This window comes from Bidens hawaiensis, unplaced genomic scaffold, assembly GCF_021521415.1.
Source record: "Bidens hawaiensis isolate Kalapana, Puna unplaced genomic scaffold, B.hawaiensis_p1.1 tig00056192_1, whole genome shotgun sequence".
NCBI lineage: Eukaryota > Viridiplantae > Streptophyta > Magnoliopsida > Asterales > Asteraceae > Bidens > Bidens hawaiensis.
In genome coordinates, this window is record NW_027500139.1 from 24,937 (window position 1) to 41,961 (window position 17,025).

The following is a 17,025-nucleotide window of genomic DNA, read 5'->3' on the forward strand; positions in this document are numbered from 1 at the left end:
TGTAAATGAAGACTTCTCATGCATTTGACCCGGATTCCCGAGTATGGGTCTCACCAAACCCATATAACATTAAACGAGTTATAACATCTAATTATATTAAAAATTAATCTCACCAAATATTTTATATGAAAATCCATAAAATTAGGATATACTAAAAATTAATATCCATTTTTTTTAAAAAAAAGATATTATTTATATTAATAACCAATTTTGTAGAAAAAATATAAAAAAAATAAGCGGGACATGGGTCAAACCCATAACTTTTAAACGGGTTATAGCATCTCATTTATTTGTGAAACTCTTTCATTATCAACCCTAAGTAAATTATTAACTTTGGTAAAATAAATAGAATTAAAATTGAAAAAAAAAATATAAATATTAGACACAAAAAAGAAACACAACCCCCGTAATACTGGGGATAAAACTACGTAGTAGTATATTATATGAATACTTTAAATTATTTTTTATAACAACAATGGCAATTTGGGCTCCGTAGCAGTGTTAACACTTTTGAAAATTACAAAGCATAACACATAAGGCTGGGATATAAAATGCAACATAAAACCAACATAGATCAACAGGGCTTTAGCAAAGCACCACAAGGCTACGGCGCATCTGCATTAACCTATGCGGGCATCTCGCATTCCCCCCCTCCCCCTCCCTTTTTGTTTAAAACGCCCTAAACACCAATACACACCTAGGCGTTTTCAAGGAAAATGGGTTTTGATGTTTGTGTAGGAACCACATTGCCCAAGTACCCTCTTCTATTTTAAAAAGGCTTTAAGATGCCTACATTGTGAACCCAATTTTCAAAAATAGATGGTCACATACAAACTTCTAATCGGTTATTCAATACTTCATTTTCTACTTGATGACGGTGGTAGCCCAAGGAAATAATAAAATGGCTGGAACACATTAACGCTAAAAAGGTTAAAAGGTTAAAAGCTTCATTTCCCGCCCAAACTTATGTAAATAAGTACCCACGTGCTACAGTACGATGTCAAATCACTGTTCACATCCTTGTCCCCTCTGAGCAAAGGATGCTCGGACAAAATATTATTATTTTAATTATGGACCAGCGGTCCAAACCTTCCCGCCCACAAAGGTCAACTCTCTAGGCAAACTGGAGGGGAACTAGTTTAGTTACAACTGGACGAAAAGCTTAAGTCTCTCCTCCTATATAAGGATAACTTAGCCATAAACATGAGGATCATCATATCTGGAGTAAACACATACTCTTTGATCTTCTCTTCTCCCTTAAGAAATACACACTTACTTATTTCTTTCTTACTCCACAAACATCATAGCTTCACCCAAGAACCAAATTCCAAACATCACGGTTCTTGATCTTCGGTGAGCTATAACAACAAACTACTAACTAGTGAACCTCCTTCTACGTTTTGCAAACGTAGAGGGACACCACGACCTGTGTTAGGTTAACCTGAACCCTTGAAGCTTGTTAGCCTAACCAATCCCTTCACTATCATTGGTCTTATCTTTGTTGTAGCAACAAGTTGGTGCCCACCGTGGGGCTACGCCGCTTACTTTATCTTAAAGACCAGTAATGTAGCTCCATTTTCACTGAAATCATCATGTCAGAAGGTGGATCTCCCGGTGAAGTCAACCAAGTGTCAAGAACACCGACACCAAGTGCCGGCCAAGAAACTCCAGCGACAACCTCGATTTTTTCCACTCCGGGAGGAACTTCGACGGGACCTTAGTTCCTCGAGTTTTCACTTTTTCGAACTCCAACCCCTTCACGATCCGGAGTTCCTTCTCCTCATGCAGGAGTCATTAACACCCCAGAACGTGTTGACTTGATGATGGAAGGGGTATCACGACATTTCTTGCAACTAAGACATCTTCTTAACCAACACGTGGGCCAAGAAAGAGAAAAGGGGATAAGAATAAGGCTAGACTATGACGAATCAGAGCCCTCATTGTCGCTCGGACGTCCATCTTCCCCTCTAACCAGCACACGACCGGCTGCTGGTCCAAGTGTAACCTGTCAACCCTTTAACCCATCTCCCTACACCTATGGCAGACCAAGCCCAACAGCTTTCACTTTGTTCACTTCACAACCCCTTGGTCACGGGACCACTCTCGACCAAATTTGGCAGTCACCAGCTTCAAGTGTTCCTCCTACAGCCACCACATGGGAGCAGGCCATGTCAGTCTTGCCATTGGCTCGGAGTGCTACAATGAGCGCTCCCATGGGAACAAATCAAACAGCAACAATCCCTGAAAGCCTTCAAGGCTTTAACCTCATGCCACAGATGATGGCTCAAATGATGGCACACTTCCCTTGGACCCAACTCATCAACCAAGCACTGGGTACTCACCAAGGAACAACAAGTCATAATCCTGTTGTAAGGCTAGATGAAGATTTGACAAAACCTTACAAGCCCGGTAAACTCTCTTGTTTCTCTCAACAAATCGCCGATTATGATTTTCAAACAAAAATCAAGATGTCACCCCATATAAGAACGTATGATGGGACTGAAGATCTCGAAGACCACCTCTAGGTCTTCACTGGGGCGGCCAGAATTGAAAAATGGTCCCATGCTGAATGTTGTTTAATGTTCATACAAACGTTAGTTGGGTCAGCCAGGATATGGTTCAATGACCTTCCTTCTCAAAGCGTTCGAAGCTTCGACAATCTGAGCAAGGGCTTCTTGGCCCACTTCTCACAACAAATAAGGTACGTCAAGGACGTCACGGTCATTTTTCAGATAAAACAAAAAGATGATGAGAGCCTCCGAGACTTCATCGAAAGGTACAAGAAAGAAGGGTTACAATATGTGGGGGCTGACGAAAAAATGAGGGTGGCAGGCTTCATGAATGTCATCACCTCCAAATACCTCACATGGGACTCTAACAACTGCCTACCTAAAACCCTCGAAGATGCTCTCGAACGAGCCGAAGCTCATATCCGAGACGAGGAGGCCGTTGATTTCAAAGAACAAAGAAAGAGAGCTCCTAGTTGGCGAGGCAACAGCCCTAACCGAAAGAAAGGAAACTACAATCCCTATGACAAATACCCCATGAGCTCAAATCAACGAAGGCATGAAGGTCGGAACCCTCCAAGCAGGGAGAAGACTGTGAACTTCACAGCCTTAACCAAAACCCCTCAGGAGATCCTTGCCACCGAAGAAGTAAAACACAACTTCCGACCTCCTCGACCCTTTCCCAAAATCAAGAAGAACGAAAGCTCCACCCAGTTCTGCGAGTTCCACGAAGAAAAAGTTCACCACACAAACGATTGCTTTCAACTCAAGAGAAGAATTGAGGAAGACGTCAAGTCTGGAGAATTGGCTCATCTGGTGAAAGGGGTCAAAGACAAGATGGCTGAAAGAAAATGCAAAGAAGTGAATATGGTAAATATAGACCAAGGTGTTCCCCACAAACGACAACTCTTGGAGGCTTGGGAGCTTCAATGTGTCTGCTTCCCACCGCCTCAAGGTGACTTACTCTCCAACGCTTTAACGGTGGAAGCAGATGTGGGAACACTCAGAACAAACAAAGCCTACATCGACACAGGGGCGGCCACAGAGATCATGTATGAAAGATTCTTCAACCGGCTGAGCAAGGAGGAGCGTTCATGGCTTCAACCCTCCGAGTCATCTATAAAAGGTATCGCCGACGTACCCTTGAAGCCTTTAGGCCAACTAACCCTTGATGTCTGTTTTAGTGAAGTCAAAATGAAGAAAACCAAACCACCAACTATGATGTAATCATAGGAAGGCCAGGGCAATGTGTGTTCAACATGGCTGTCTCGGTTGGTCAAGGTGCTATGAAGTTTCCCACCGACAGGGGAATTGCAACCCTTCAACCTACCCAAGAGGTTTACACGGTTGAAGGGGAAAGCTCAAAAAGCAAAGACGAAGAACAAGGCTTAATCATAAACCCCAAGTACCCTGAACAAAAGGTACGGGTAAACACAAGCTTATCCAAAGAAACACTCTCACACCTTGAAAAGCTGTTGATAAACTACAACGATGTCTTTGCTTGGTGCCCGGAAGACATGACAGGCATCCCTCGAAGCATTGTAGAGCATGAACTCAAGATACCTCCCGATGTTAAGCCTGTTGTCCAAAAGAAGCGGAGCCTGGATCCTGAAAGAAGCTTGGCAGCATGTCAAGAGGTTGAAAAGCTTGTACAAGCTGGGATCCTACATGAGGTTAAGTATCAATCTTGGGTGGCTAATCCAGTCATGGTTCGAAAGCCTGACAAATCTTGGAGGATGTGCATCGACTTCAAAGACTTAAACAAAGCATGTCCAAAGTATTGTTATCCCTTACCCGAGATGGACCTCAAGGTTGACTCTCTAACCGACCATCCCTTTAAGTGCTTTCTCGACGCTTACAAGGGTTACCATCAAATTCTCATGAAGGTGGAAGACGAAGAAAAAACTGCTTTTCACACGGACAAGGGTATCTTCCGTTACCAAAAGATGCCCTTTGGCCTACGAAATGCCGGTGCAACCTACCAACGTTTGATCGACAAAGCATTTGCTGGCCAAATCAGCAGAAACCTGGAGGCTTATGTTGATGATCTGGTAATCAAGAGCAAAACTGAGCATCAAATGCTTGAAGACATACAAGAAACCTTCCAAAACTTGAGAAAGATCAACATGAAGCTTAACCCTGGAAAATGCTCATTCGGATTTGAAGAAGGCAAGTTCTTGGGTCACATTGTGGGAAAACAAAGCATAAAAGCTAATCCCAACAAAGTCAGGGCTGTTCTTGAAACCAAATCCCCACAAAGCAAAAAAGAAGTGGAAAGTCTGCATGGAAAGCTTGCAGCCTTGAAGCGTTTTACCTCCAAGCTTGCTGAGAAATCCCTACCCTTCTTCAAAACACTAAAGGGTTGCACCAACAAGAAAGATTTCAGGTGGACGGAAGAAGCAGAAGAAGCCTTCAGTCAAATGAAGCAACACTTGGCTTCACTTCCAGCTATTGCAGCCCCTGAAACGGGAGAACTGATCTCTGTCTATCTCTCAGTCGCTGAAGAAGCATTAAGCGCGGTTCTAACCATCGAACGAGACAAAGTTCAGGTACCCATTTATTTCTTTAGTAAAACACTAAAACTGGCAGAGGTCAAATATTTTCCTTTGAAAAAACTTGCCCTGGCTTTAATTCAAACGACCAGAAGGCTTCGAAGGTACTCTCAAGCACACCCTATACAAGTGGTCACTGACCAACCCATCAAAAGCGTGCTTGAGAAACCACAAAATTCGGGCCGATTGGCCAAATGGGCTGTGGAACTAAGTGAACATAACATCACATATGTCCCAAGAAAAGCTATCAAAGCCCAAGTCTTGGCGGACTTTATTGTAGAAATTCCAAAGCAAGTTATTCCTGAAATACATACAACTGCCACTGAACTTTCTGACCCTGAAGCCTGGAAGCTTTTTACCGATGGAGCTTCCAGCATCGAAGGGTTAGGAGCTGGGCTCGTTTTAATCAACCCCGAAGGGTTAGAATTTACATATTCTCTTCGACTTGAATTTCAGACCACCAACAACGAAGCTGAATACGAAGCATTGATCGTTGGTCTGAAGATTGCCAAAGAGATGAAAATCCAAAAGTTACAAGTCTTCACAGACTCGTTGCTTGTTTCAAGTCAAGTCAATGACAGCTATATAGCCAAAGAGCCCAACATGGAGAAGTACCGTGAAAAGGCAAAAGGGTTTATGACCACGTTTCAAGAATGCACCATCAAACAAGTCCCAAGATCACAAAACAAGAGAGCCGATGCCCTGAGCAAACTAGCATCCCTCACTTTTGCACACCTTACCAAGAAAGTACTGGTGGAAGTGCTGAAAACTCCTTCAATTCAATAATTGGAGGTTCAAGATGTAATCACTGAAAAAGGTCCCAATTGGATGACTCTCACAGAAAGGTTCCTCAAAAATGGTGAGTTACCTTTGGACCAGACTGAGGCTGAAAGGGTTCGAATCAAATCCAGACAGTATGTGTTGCAAGGAGAAACGCTTTATAAAAAGGGCTACCTTGCACCACTACTGAGATGTGTAGGCCCTGAACAATGTCAATATCTGATCAAAGAGGTTCATGAGGGGATATGTGGAGCTCATTTTGGGCCAAGAACGGTGGTTGCAAAGTTAATGAACCTCGGATACTTCTGGCCCACCATGCACCGAGATGCAACGGAACAACTCAAGAAATGTGAAGCTTGTCAAATTCATGCACCGGTTCCCAAAATCCCTAAACACGATCTAGTCCCCATCTCCTCGGCTTGGCCCTTTCATAAGTGGGGAATGAATATTGTTGGTCCATTCCCACCAGCCAAGGGTGGGGTAAAATTTTTGTTAGTAACCGTGGACTACTTCACCAAGTGGCCTGAAGTCAAACCACTTGCAAAAATAACGGGCAAACAAGTCATTGACTTTGTGTGGGAAAGCATCATTTGTCGCTATGGGTTGCCAGGAGTGTTGGTCACGGATAATGGGAAACAATTTGCGGAGAAGCCTTTTAGCGCATGGTGCAAAGAATTCAGAATCACTCAAGTGTTCAGCTCAGTTGCATACCCACAATCCAACGGCCAAGTCGAAAGAACAAACAGAACCATCGTAGAAGGAATCAAAACAAGGCTGGGAAGGCATAACAACAATTGGCTTGAAGAGCTGCCAAACGTTCTATGGGCAATAAGAACAACCGAGAAGACAAGCCACAAGCGAACGCCTTACAGCCTAATGTTCGGATCAGAAGCCGTAATCCCAGCCGAAGTCGGAGTTGTGACTCAAAGAACACTCAACATGGGCCTCGAATCAAACAACAATGAGACCATGTTGAATTTGCAACTCCTCTAAGAAATTCGTGATTAAGCCGCAATACAAGAGGCTAAATACAAGCAAAAAATGGAAGCTTATTACAATGCTAGAGTAAAGCATGAGCGCTTCAAGCCTGGAGACCTTGTACTCCGAAACAACGAGGCCAGCAAGAAAGAAAATCAAGGAAAACTTGGCCCAAAGTGGGAAGGACCATATACAATCCTCGAAGCTCACAAGGGTGGATCCTACAAACTGGCCGAAACAGAAGGCAAAAGGCTTCCAAGACACTGGAACGGCAAAACCCTTAAAAGGTTCCATGCCTAGTCAAAATGTAAAAATGTATTTCAAGAGATGTTCAATTCTCCTTTTTGTGAAACAACAACCTCTTGAATGAATGATAAACTTTTTGTCATAACTTGTCGTTACTATCCTATAATCAGGTTGAGAACCTAGCAAGAAACTCAATGGCAAAGACCATGTAAGGGGATTAGCTCCCAGGCCACATCGCTCAATAGGTTCAAGGGTTAAATGGACCTATATAAGGGGTGAGTTCCTATATCAATCCAACTCCATGAGACTTAGAAAATTTTTTCAACTAAAACTTGTCTCATAGACAGGTCTGAACAGCCTACACCAATTCGTTCCTTAAGCTTACAAAAAGTTTACGAAAACAAAACATACACTAAGTAGTGACACAAAGGATAGCCAACATGTGTTTTTTATCTAATGAAGCCTTGAAGCTAAAAGTGACTGCAGCACTAAAACTTCATAAGGAAAGTTAGCTAAAATCACATCAAACTAACAAGACAAGCAACCAAAACACAAATACATAGAACATCATAGTTCATAAACAAGGCCATTCCAAGGCCATAACTAATAGCATTCATAGATAATAAGCCAATTAAGGCTAAACAAGGAAATCATAAAGATTCCCAAGACAATGTTCAAAGGGCCAAAAAGGCCAAACACAACCACAAGGCAGAAACTTTAAGAGTTCCATGCCAAACCTACATTGTTTAAAGATTACATAACATTGTGTTAAGGTGCTAAGAAAGCTGCGAATCAAGTATTTAAACATCAGGAACAGGCTTTGAGGTACTAGCCTTACCACCCTTAGCCTTCTTGGACTTCTTGACTTGCGGGCCAACATCAGCAACAGCCGAGCCTTCGAGGCTTGCAACATGAGATCCGTCGCTGCCCCCAGATAAAGTTTCTTCACTATCACCAGAGCGGGAGCATTTCTTCGACAAGGACTCGAGCACCTCTTTAGCAACTTTCTCATCAAGGTCGGCTGGTTTCAAACCCTGCAACACAGAAAGAGCCTTACCAAAGCATGATGACACTTCACCCACATAAGGGTAAGTGAGCCTCTCCATGGCACGAACTGAATCCATAAAAAGCTTGTAAGCTTCGCGGTTGAACAGGGGTGACTTCTCCATAGGCTGGCCAGACTCGTGATAGCTACAACCAGCAACGAATCCCAAATACCTACCATGGGCCAACAGCTTCGTATACACACCGCCCAACACTGAGTTAAATTCGCTAGAATGAAGTAAATAAGCCACAACCTGTTGAAACCCATGTTCAATTAGCCATTTGTTGTCATCAGAGGTCTGGGTGACTGAAGCCTTTAAGCCTTCTTTCTCCATCTCGAAGGCTTTCCTCTGCACCTCAAAGGCTTCCCGGTCAGCATCCAACCTAGCCCTGTCAGCTTCCATAGCTTTTTTCAAACCCGCCATCTCAATCTCATGGCCACGAGACAACTCGTCAATCCGCTTCACATAAACCTTCTCCTTCTCAGAAAAACCTTCAACCTCTTTCTTTATGGCCGCCATAGAGGCCTTCATCTTCTCCTTCGTCTTCATAAACTCCTCATACTCCTCCATCACTTTTCGAAAGCGAGTGACACCCTCTGCCAAAAGGGCAGAAACGTTACAAGAATTCAAGATCAGCCTGGACAACAGGGAATCACCCTCCATCTTGGAGATAGTATCACGAACCCCTGGAGGAGCGAAATTGGCTAACACATCAGCACAAACTTCAGGATCTTTGAAGTTATCCCCAACCTTGACACTCCACTCTGGCACATAAACTGCATCCCCATCCAACCCTTGAACCAGAGACATCGCAGCTTTCTTCCCAACCGATTTCCCCTTCTTAGAAACCACCAACCCATGCTCCTTTTCAACCTCCACAATTGGACCTTGGTCTTCAGAAACCTGAATGTCATCACTAACCTCAACTGGTTCATGAGAAGATGAGGTGCCAACAGACTTCAGCAAACGTCGTGTGGAACGACAAGTAGAAGACTTTGGAACAACGGTTCTGGTGAACCCTTAAACGTCTGGCACTCCCACATAATCACCACTTTCAAAACGACCCTCCTTCCCTCGAACAACCGAATCCTCCCCAACAACAGCCACAGCATCAGTAACCCAACATCCGAGGTATCATCACTTTTCAAAAAGTCTAAGGCAGACATAACTACAAACACAAAGGAAAATCATTAGCAAACATATCAACAAAACAAAGCAAATACAGGACAAACAAATGCATACCCTTATTATCCCTCATAAGCACGGGATCCCGATTAGGCTTATCCCACAATTTGCTTGTTCCTAACAACACAAGAAGATGTTCGGAAAGAGGGCGAAGACGTGACGGACATTTCTAATCGATTTCAAAAAAGCTTCATTTAACTCAGATTCGGCCGGCTCTGGTTCATATAGAACAGCCTCAGGTTGTCTCCAAACGGGTTTAAATGGAAGGATAGAATCGGAAACAAAGAAAAAACGGTCCTTCCAAGAACCGAGGGTTGTAACCGCCAAGGAACATGTATCGACCTTAGTGTGTTCAAACGTGTACCAATCACCGTTTTTCGCTAAGCGAAAGAAACGGCGAAAACTCAACAAGGAAGGGTCATAACCCAGGGTTCTACACAAGACCTCAAAATGCAAAACCCTAGCGAGCCCTAAAGGATGGATTTGACCGAACGATACACGGTAATACTCTAGAACATTCAGAACAAAAACCGAAAAAGGGTGTCGGAGATTAGAAAATTCAAAATGACGGCAATATAGAGCAATGAAGCCCGCCGGACAACGATCGATCGAAGAATCGACTGGCGGAGCAATCGGTTTATACTTTAACCCTATTCCCCACTCAATACAAAATGATTCAACCTCTTCTTGGGTTAATCGAGAAAAACTAACGGAAAGATCCTTTTTGGCAACCATAATTTTGAAGAGAATGAAGGATCGAAACTAACCTGATAAAGGATTGAAAGGAACTTGAATGTGTTTATGATAGTAACTTTAAAAGAAATCTGGAAGAAAATGAATAGGTATCCCATTGATAACTATTAATGAATAGTTTATACTTTAACCCTATTCCCCACTCAATACAAAACGATTCAACCTCTTCTTGGGTTAATCGAGAAAAACTAACGGAAAGATCTTTTTTGGCAACCATAATTTTGAAGAAAATGAAGGATCGAAACTAACCTGATAAAGGATTGAAAAGAACTTGAATGTGTTTATGATAGTAACTTTAAAAGAAATCTGGAAGAAAATGAATAGTTATCCCATTGATAACTATTAATGAAAAAGCAGTTATTGGGAACCGCAATATGGCAGTTACCATCACATCAACTGTCATGTCAGGAATTCAAAAAACAACCAAAACTGAACAAAGCCTCGAAGCCTTCAAGTCTTGCAGCCTTTAAGCAATAAAACAAAATGTGTGCAAAAGTCAGAAGCCCTTGAGCTTACCTCTCAAATCCCTCTGACTTGGGGGGCTGATGACGGGGGTAGCCCAAGGAAATAATAAAATGGCTGGAACACATTAACGCTAAAAAGGTTAAAAGGTTAAAAGCTTCATTTCCCGCCCAAACTTATGTAAATAAGTACCCACGGCTACAGTACGATGTCAAATCACTGTTCACATCCTTGTCCCCTCTGAGCAAAGGACATGCTCAGACAAAGTATTATTATTTTAATTATGGACCAGCAGTCCAAATCTTCCCGCCCACAAAGGTCAACTCTCTAGGCAAACTGGAGGGGAACTAGTTTAGTTACAACTGGACGAAAAGCTTAAGTCTCTCCTCCTATATAAGGATAACTTAGCCATAAACATGAGGATCATCAGATCTAGAGTAAACACATACTCCTTGATCTTCTCTTCTCCCTTAAGAAATACACACTTTACTTATTTCTTTCTTACTCCACAAACATCATAGCTTCACCCAAGAACCAATTCCAAACATCACGGTTCTTGATCTTCGGTGAGCTATAACAACAAACTACTAACTAGTGAACCTCCTTCTACGTTTTGCAAATGTAGAGGGACACCACGACCTGGGTTAGGTTAACCTGAACCCTTGAAACTTGTTAGCCTAACCAGTCCTTTCACTATCATTGGTCTTATCTTTGTTGTAGCAACACTACTCATACGAATTTTCAAAATCTCATGTAACAAATTCATCACCCAAAATTACAGCTCTCGAAAATCACAGGAACTTCCAAAATTGTATCGTCAAATCGTTGTTCCAAATCGCAGGTCTTAAAATCGGTAGGTCTCAAAAAAAATTAGTTTTTATAGTTTGTTCATATTTCATGATTGTAATAGTGTTTGGATGCTTGATTGACTGAATATGTATTGAAAATTGAGTGCTCATTTGTAGGATTGTAGGTTCATAGAATTGTAGGTTCCTTTTAGAAGTAAAACTTCCATTAGTCCATTCATATTTTGTTCACAAACATTAGCCATCTTTAAGACCATAATAACTCATTAAAGTTGGGACCACTTGATCTATTATAATTTGTTAAAATTATTCTCTACTAGATTTATTGAAAAGTTTATGGAACGAAAAGAATGATATTCGACGTCTAATATAGTTGATTTAAATAATTGTTCTTGGAATCCCGGCATCCTGTCATAACAATTTGGATTATCATAGTGATTAAAGAGATGAGATATTGTTCTCTCACTAAAAATTTTGTGTTCGATCAAGTTCTAGATAATGGGGCTCAGGTGGCCTGCACGGCAAATCCGTCGCACAAGCTTAGCTCACAACAACACGTGCCTTTGGGCAAATATGCGTCGGGCACACATGTCGTAAAAAGAAGGTAAGGTGAACACAGAATAGTGAAAGCAAAAGGGATGATGATTTTGATAAAAACAAAGAAAGATGACCTGGCCATCCCAAACACAAGGTGTCCAACTTGATTATTTTTATTTGTGGTTGGAGAATATACTTGTGAACAATTTTATTTTTTTGTGACTTTGTTTTGTAGTCTTCTTTATTATATACTTGAACAATTTTATTTTTTTGTGACTTTATTTTGTATTCTTTTGTTATATACTATTAGTGGGCATTGTACAACTTAACTATAAATGTGTGAATATATTTGCAACTTCATATAATATACATTTTGACCTTTGGATTATGTTAAAAGGATTTCATTCCATTCTATAAATCAAACAGATAACAGATTTCAATTCCTTAACATTCTAGTTCCATCAATTTCAATTTTCTGTGATAATTCCAATTTCTTCTAAAAATTTTGCAAACCAAACACCTCTCACTATTAAAAGGGAACTTCGAAGGAATTCGAGAGAATGTACTTCAATTACTTTCTATCATCGCTTTCACAGTCTTCTCCTTCGTGTCCAAAAACATGCGTTAATAGTTAACGGAGCACATGTGTTATTGTTTACATTCTAGAGAGTAACATAACAGTGAATGTGAAATAGACGAGAGAAACGCACCCGTTAAAGAGAGACTAAATTAGATCACACTCAACTAAATTATGGTTATAATTAACTACATTATCATATGTTATTGAAAAATGAAAGCCATTTGTCTTGCTTTCTAAGGCAAATAATCAGAAAATCTTTTGCTTAACCAAAGACAGAAAGAGAGGGTTCATGGCATTGTTATTAAATAACCATTTTAACCTCGTTAACAATTGATCACTTGTTAATGTTCTAATGTACATCTAAACAACTGTTAATACCAACCTAATTACATAAAAATTAGAAAAGAATATGTTTCTAGTTCACCTACAATTGTTGGTTAATTTGCTTCTCCTGCTTCATGTACTTTTCTCTGTATTGTTACAACTCCAATTGAATCCAAGTTAACTAAAGTCAATGATTGTCTAAGATACTTGTTTGTATTCAAAGGAACCTGTACTTAAATTGCCTTTTACTTTAGTCTTTTCGGACTAGGTTTCTTTTCTTCATTTCCCATTTTCCTGTACTTGCTGGAAATAGAAGTGCTTCCATGTTCTAGTTTCTGTAACCGCCTAAGCCCCTTTACATGTGACTCGAGAGTTAGTACCGACACGACACTAATCAACATTGCTAAAACATTACAAATAGTAAAAATAGTAATCCATGATTTGTCTACCTGATGTTCCAATCTTGAAGCAACAGAATTTGTTGGATTCCTATGTTGTGGTCTAAAGGATGACCGCCTTTTGACCCTAAATGTCTCTTCTGAGTCAGAGTCAACGTTATAACCACCATGGTTAAGTAAAGAACAAGTTTCAGCAGCAGAAACAGAAGGCTTCAAATTGCGGCCAGGGTCAAGATCAATCTTGCAATATGGATCGTACCCATCGTTTTCGGTTAATGGGTACAATTTAGAAAGCAGAATCGTGTCACTCTCGTTTCTAAATTGATTTTTAACCTCATTGGTGATGCGCTTATCCTCCTCAAACATTTTGGAAGCCGTCTCCATATCAAACAGTTCATCCCTTACAGAGAGTGTAAAGTTTGTTCCACAAGGCAAGTTAAGTGACTTCAACTCTGAAACAATTCAGTAAAACTCAAAATTTGAATATCATTTACTTACGAACAGGTTGACTCGGGGAGTCAGGGTTATATGAAATTACATAACATACCATGACGAAGGCAGACCGGATGCAGATAGCAATTGCAGTTGATATAAGCAATATAACAGTCATGTTTGCAAACACTGCAAAGAATGGTTCCATGAGAATGTTGTGAAGCACCCATGCACCCTCTTGATCTCATTAACCACCAACGAGCACGATGTTGGAAGTGTATTAAATTCATAAATGAGGCCTTAATGCTAAATTTAGATGCAATATCTACAGAACAATAGTCTGAATCTATATAACCACTAGCCGATGAAATAAGCATCGCTTCTTTACACAATAATTCCTCATGAGGAATTAAAGGCGTCCGGTTAAGAAGTGCATAACGCCGAGTCGCTAACGATCCGAACGGGAACCAATCACCAATTGCAAAATTTACCGCCTCGCCACAATTAAAACCTACAATATTACCAAAACTTACAAAATTGAAAACGACAACACAGAATCTTTTAGGATTGTGTAAATCGAAACAAGAAAACTAATATTTACCATGACTAAATCCTGCATGATATGCACGTGGGAAAGTGACGACATATTCACCAGGCTTTTGTACAGCCTTGTAAACAGGAACACCGTGTTGTGACAAAATATTAGGAGGAAACAAGGTTGTTTTTCCTAAAAGAACATCAAAAGCACCGTCTTCGCCTTCAGTAGACATAATATCATGATTATACACCTTTTGTCTAACAACATTTTCAAAATCCAGTGCAGCATGACCAGGAACACCGTACCAAGTTTTTGCAGCTCCACAATGATGATAATTAATGCTATGTAATAAATGAAGTATAAGCATCAAGTAACAAATATATGATGAAGTAAAATAACTAATTGACTATACATACCTGTATAAGTAATGGTCTTCTACATGCCAAGCAAACATACTGAACAACATCCCTATGTAGAGCATTGGTTCAGTAACTCCCTGCAAGTCAAACAAACTTATGTTGAAAAACAAAACAAAGCATACGGTTAATACTTATATATGTTTGTAATTAAAAAAGATAACTATATGAATACCGGAATTGTTGTTTCGAGCAAACGTAGGATCGATCTGGACAACCGCGCAAATTTCTGCAATCAAAAAGGTTAACAGCATAATCTCAGTTGATGGAACATGTAGAATCTAGTATATGGACTGCAAAGTGACAGTTGTAAAGATGATAAGAGAAATGAATTGACTTTTTAAAAGGAATATTTATCGAAAGTTTATTGTGAAAAAGAAAGCCGGCTTATAAATGAATGAAAATTGAAGGTTAAAACCTTCAAATTCCATTTGCTATTTCCAAGTTCATCAGTGGGAGAAGATGAAAATGCACTGCCATCAACATCACATGCATACTCTACACTTTCAGTCTTTCCAGAAGCAATTTCACTCCAAAATTCTTTTTCCAAATATGAAGCAGGAAGACATCCAGAACTATAATATCTACGTGTAAAAACCTTGTTCGCCATTTTCTCAAAATCACGAAATGTATAGTTTCTGATGAAATAAAACAGAATATTCAAGTCTGAAAGGCGTATTTAAAACTAAAAAAACAGAAAAAACTCACCTTCCACTCATGAAAAAGGTAGCCTTATCATCGGTATTCCACTCAGCAAGACGAAGAGGCTGCACTCTTGTTGTAAACCTAAAGCCAGCTTTCTCTTTCATCAAAACCAGGCCTGCGGGAACAGATGCACTCAAAGGCGAAACAATCTTGCATATACCTGAAAAAGAATAACATTGAAAGAATTTACATAACATTCATGTGGTAATAATTAATATTAATTAATGAAAATAATATATCAACACTTATAGCAGAATGTCATAGCGTAGTAAATACTCATATTGCTTTAAATCTCAATTCTCAACCGAGTTTTTAATGATTCTATGCCAGTTTGCATTCAAATGTATGGTTAAAATCTACCACATACATAATGCTATTAATATTTGGCATGGAAGCTGGCCTAAAATGTAACTAATATCACGTTTATAGCTAGCGGTAGTAGCAAAATACATTCCAAATTAACTAGCAAAGTAGCAGACCTACAATGTATCATACACAAATAAACACTAGCAAATTACTAAAACCATTACCATATTTCGAAGCATCCGGGGCGATTTTTTGCAGATACGCCAAAGGGTCATCAAACTGTTCTTTACTTGGATAATAAACCTGACACTCTGGCATCTTATCGGTCCAATCAAGATCAGTAGTCTCAAAGTTCTCGATCGTTTGCTTTGCTGTGACATCACTAACATACACATCACCATCTAATGATCTCACACCACAGGATACAGAACCTCTTAAAGCATCTCCTCTACTTCTAGTCATCAGATTCATGACATTTGCATTGTCGGTTATCGCACCGGAACCGGATTTAATTCTCTGAAGTCTTTTATGCTTTAAAAACTCTAACTTTGCCTCTCTGGAAAAACAAATCCTTCCTTCCCCCTATTAAAAATAAAATAAAACACAAATATTAATTTATTATATCAAGTATTAGCTATTAAACATTAATAATCAAGGTATAAATTGAAAAGAGTCAAATTACAGGATAATAAAAAGTCAAAGTGGTGAATGAAATTGAAATACTTTGAATTCTCACAAAAACAGAAATAAAGTTGAATAAAAAGATATTTATTTATAGAAAAAATTGGCATACGAAACATAATGATAACGATAGATAAATAGAGTACACACGCATGTAAAATATATATTCAGAAATGAAATGTAAATTACGTAATTTACCATCTAAATCACGATCTCGGTAATTGTATCCGGTACATTTCCTTAGAACAGTTACCGGACGAAGAGATCGGAATATTCCGGCGGTTAAACACTGTAATTCCGGAAAACCGAGCAATAATAATAATAATAATAATAATAATAATAATACGGATAGTGAATTTAGGTTTCTGTGACCGGACTTGTTTGGAATAATTGCTCTGTAATGAACTCCGGTAGGTGATACCGGCGAGAAAGAGGTTTTCCGGTGATGTTAGAGAGAGAAAGGTTGAGGAGAGAGGAACAGTGGATGATGAAATCCACAACCAGAGTGTGGAAACCCGAAAAAAAGGGTGAGAATATTATTTATTATTAATTTTAATCCACAACAATGGGTGGCGCCCTGTTTGCGGTGCGCGCATATAATGTATATATGTGTGAACATTCGGGTGGGCAAAAGTAAAATTGCACTAATTTTGACGTTATTTCACTAATCTCATGAAAATAACGTTAAAAGTGGCGGAAGGTTAATCAGGCATCATGTGGTGGCGTTGATAGCCGAAAGACAATGGCACATGCACCAAGCAGACGGTGTCCCGATGATTGAGTGCTATGTGCT

At 39.9% G+C, this 17,025-nt stretch overlaps 1 protein-coding gene across 1 annotated transcript; it reads right to left on the reverse strand.

Moving 5' to 3' along the window:
- Nucleotides 1-12,196: 12,196 nt before the first annotated feature.
- On the reverse strand, nt 12,197-16,699 carry LOC143601405 (lysine-specific demethylase JMJ13-like). Its single transcript, XM_077078826.1, has 10 exons — nt 16,431-16,699; nt 15,776-16,133; nt 15,249-15,405; nt 14,959-15,178; nt 14,716-14,769; nt 14,541-14,620; nt 14,188-14,465; nt 13,702-14,097; nt 13,206-13,606; nt 12,197-13,109 (listed from the first exon to the last, which is right to left on the reverse strand). The coding sequence occupies exons 1-10, from the start codon at nt 16,431-16,433 to the stop codon at nt 13,002-13,004; spliced, it is 2,055 nt and encodes a 684-aa protein (XP_076934941.1). The 5' UTR covers nt 16,434-16,699; the 3' UTR covers nt 12,197-13,001.
- Nucleotides 16,700-17,025: the final 326 nt, after the last annotated feature.

What these genes read in the sequence shown, in the direction of transcription:
- LOC143601405 (XM_077078826.1), bottom strand. An exon ending in CCCGGATGCTTCGAAATATG is followed by an intron (nt 15,406 to 15,775) that starts GTAATGGTTTTA and finishes ATTCTTTTTCAG; the next exon opens with GTATATGCAAGATTGTTTCG. An exon ending in ATAGCAAATGGAATTTGAAG is followed by an intron (nt 14,770 to 14,958) that starts GTTTTAACCTTC and finishes TTTTGATTGCAG; the next exon opens with AAATTTGCGCGGTTGTCCAG.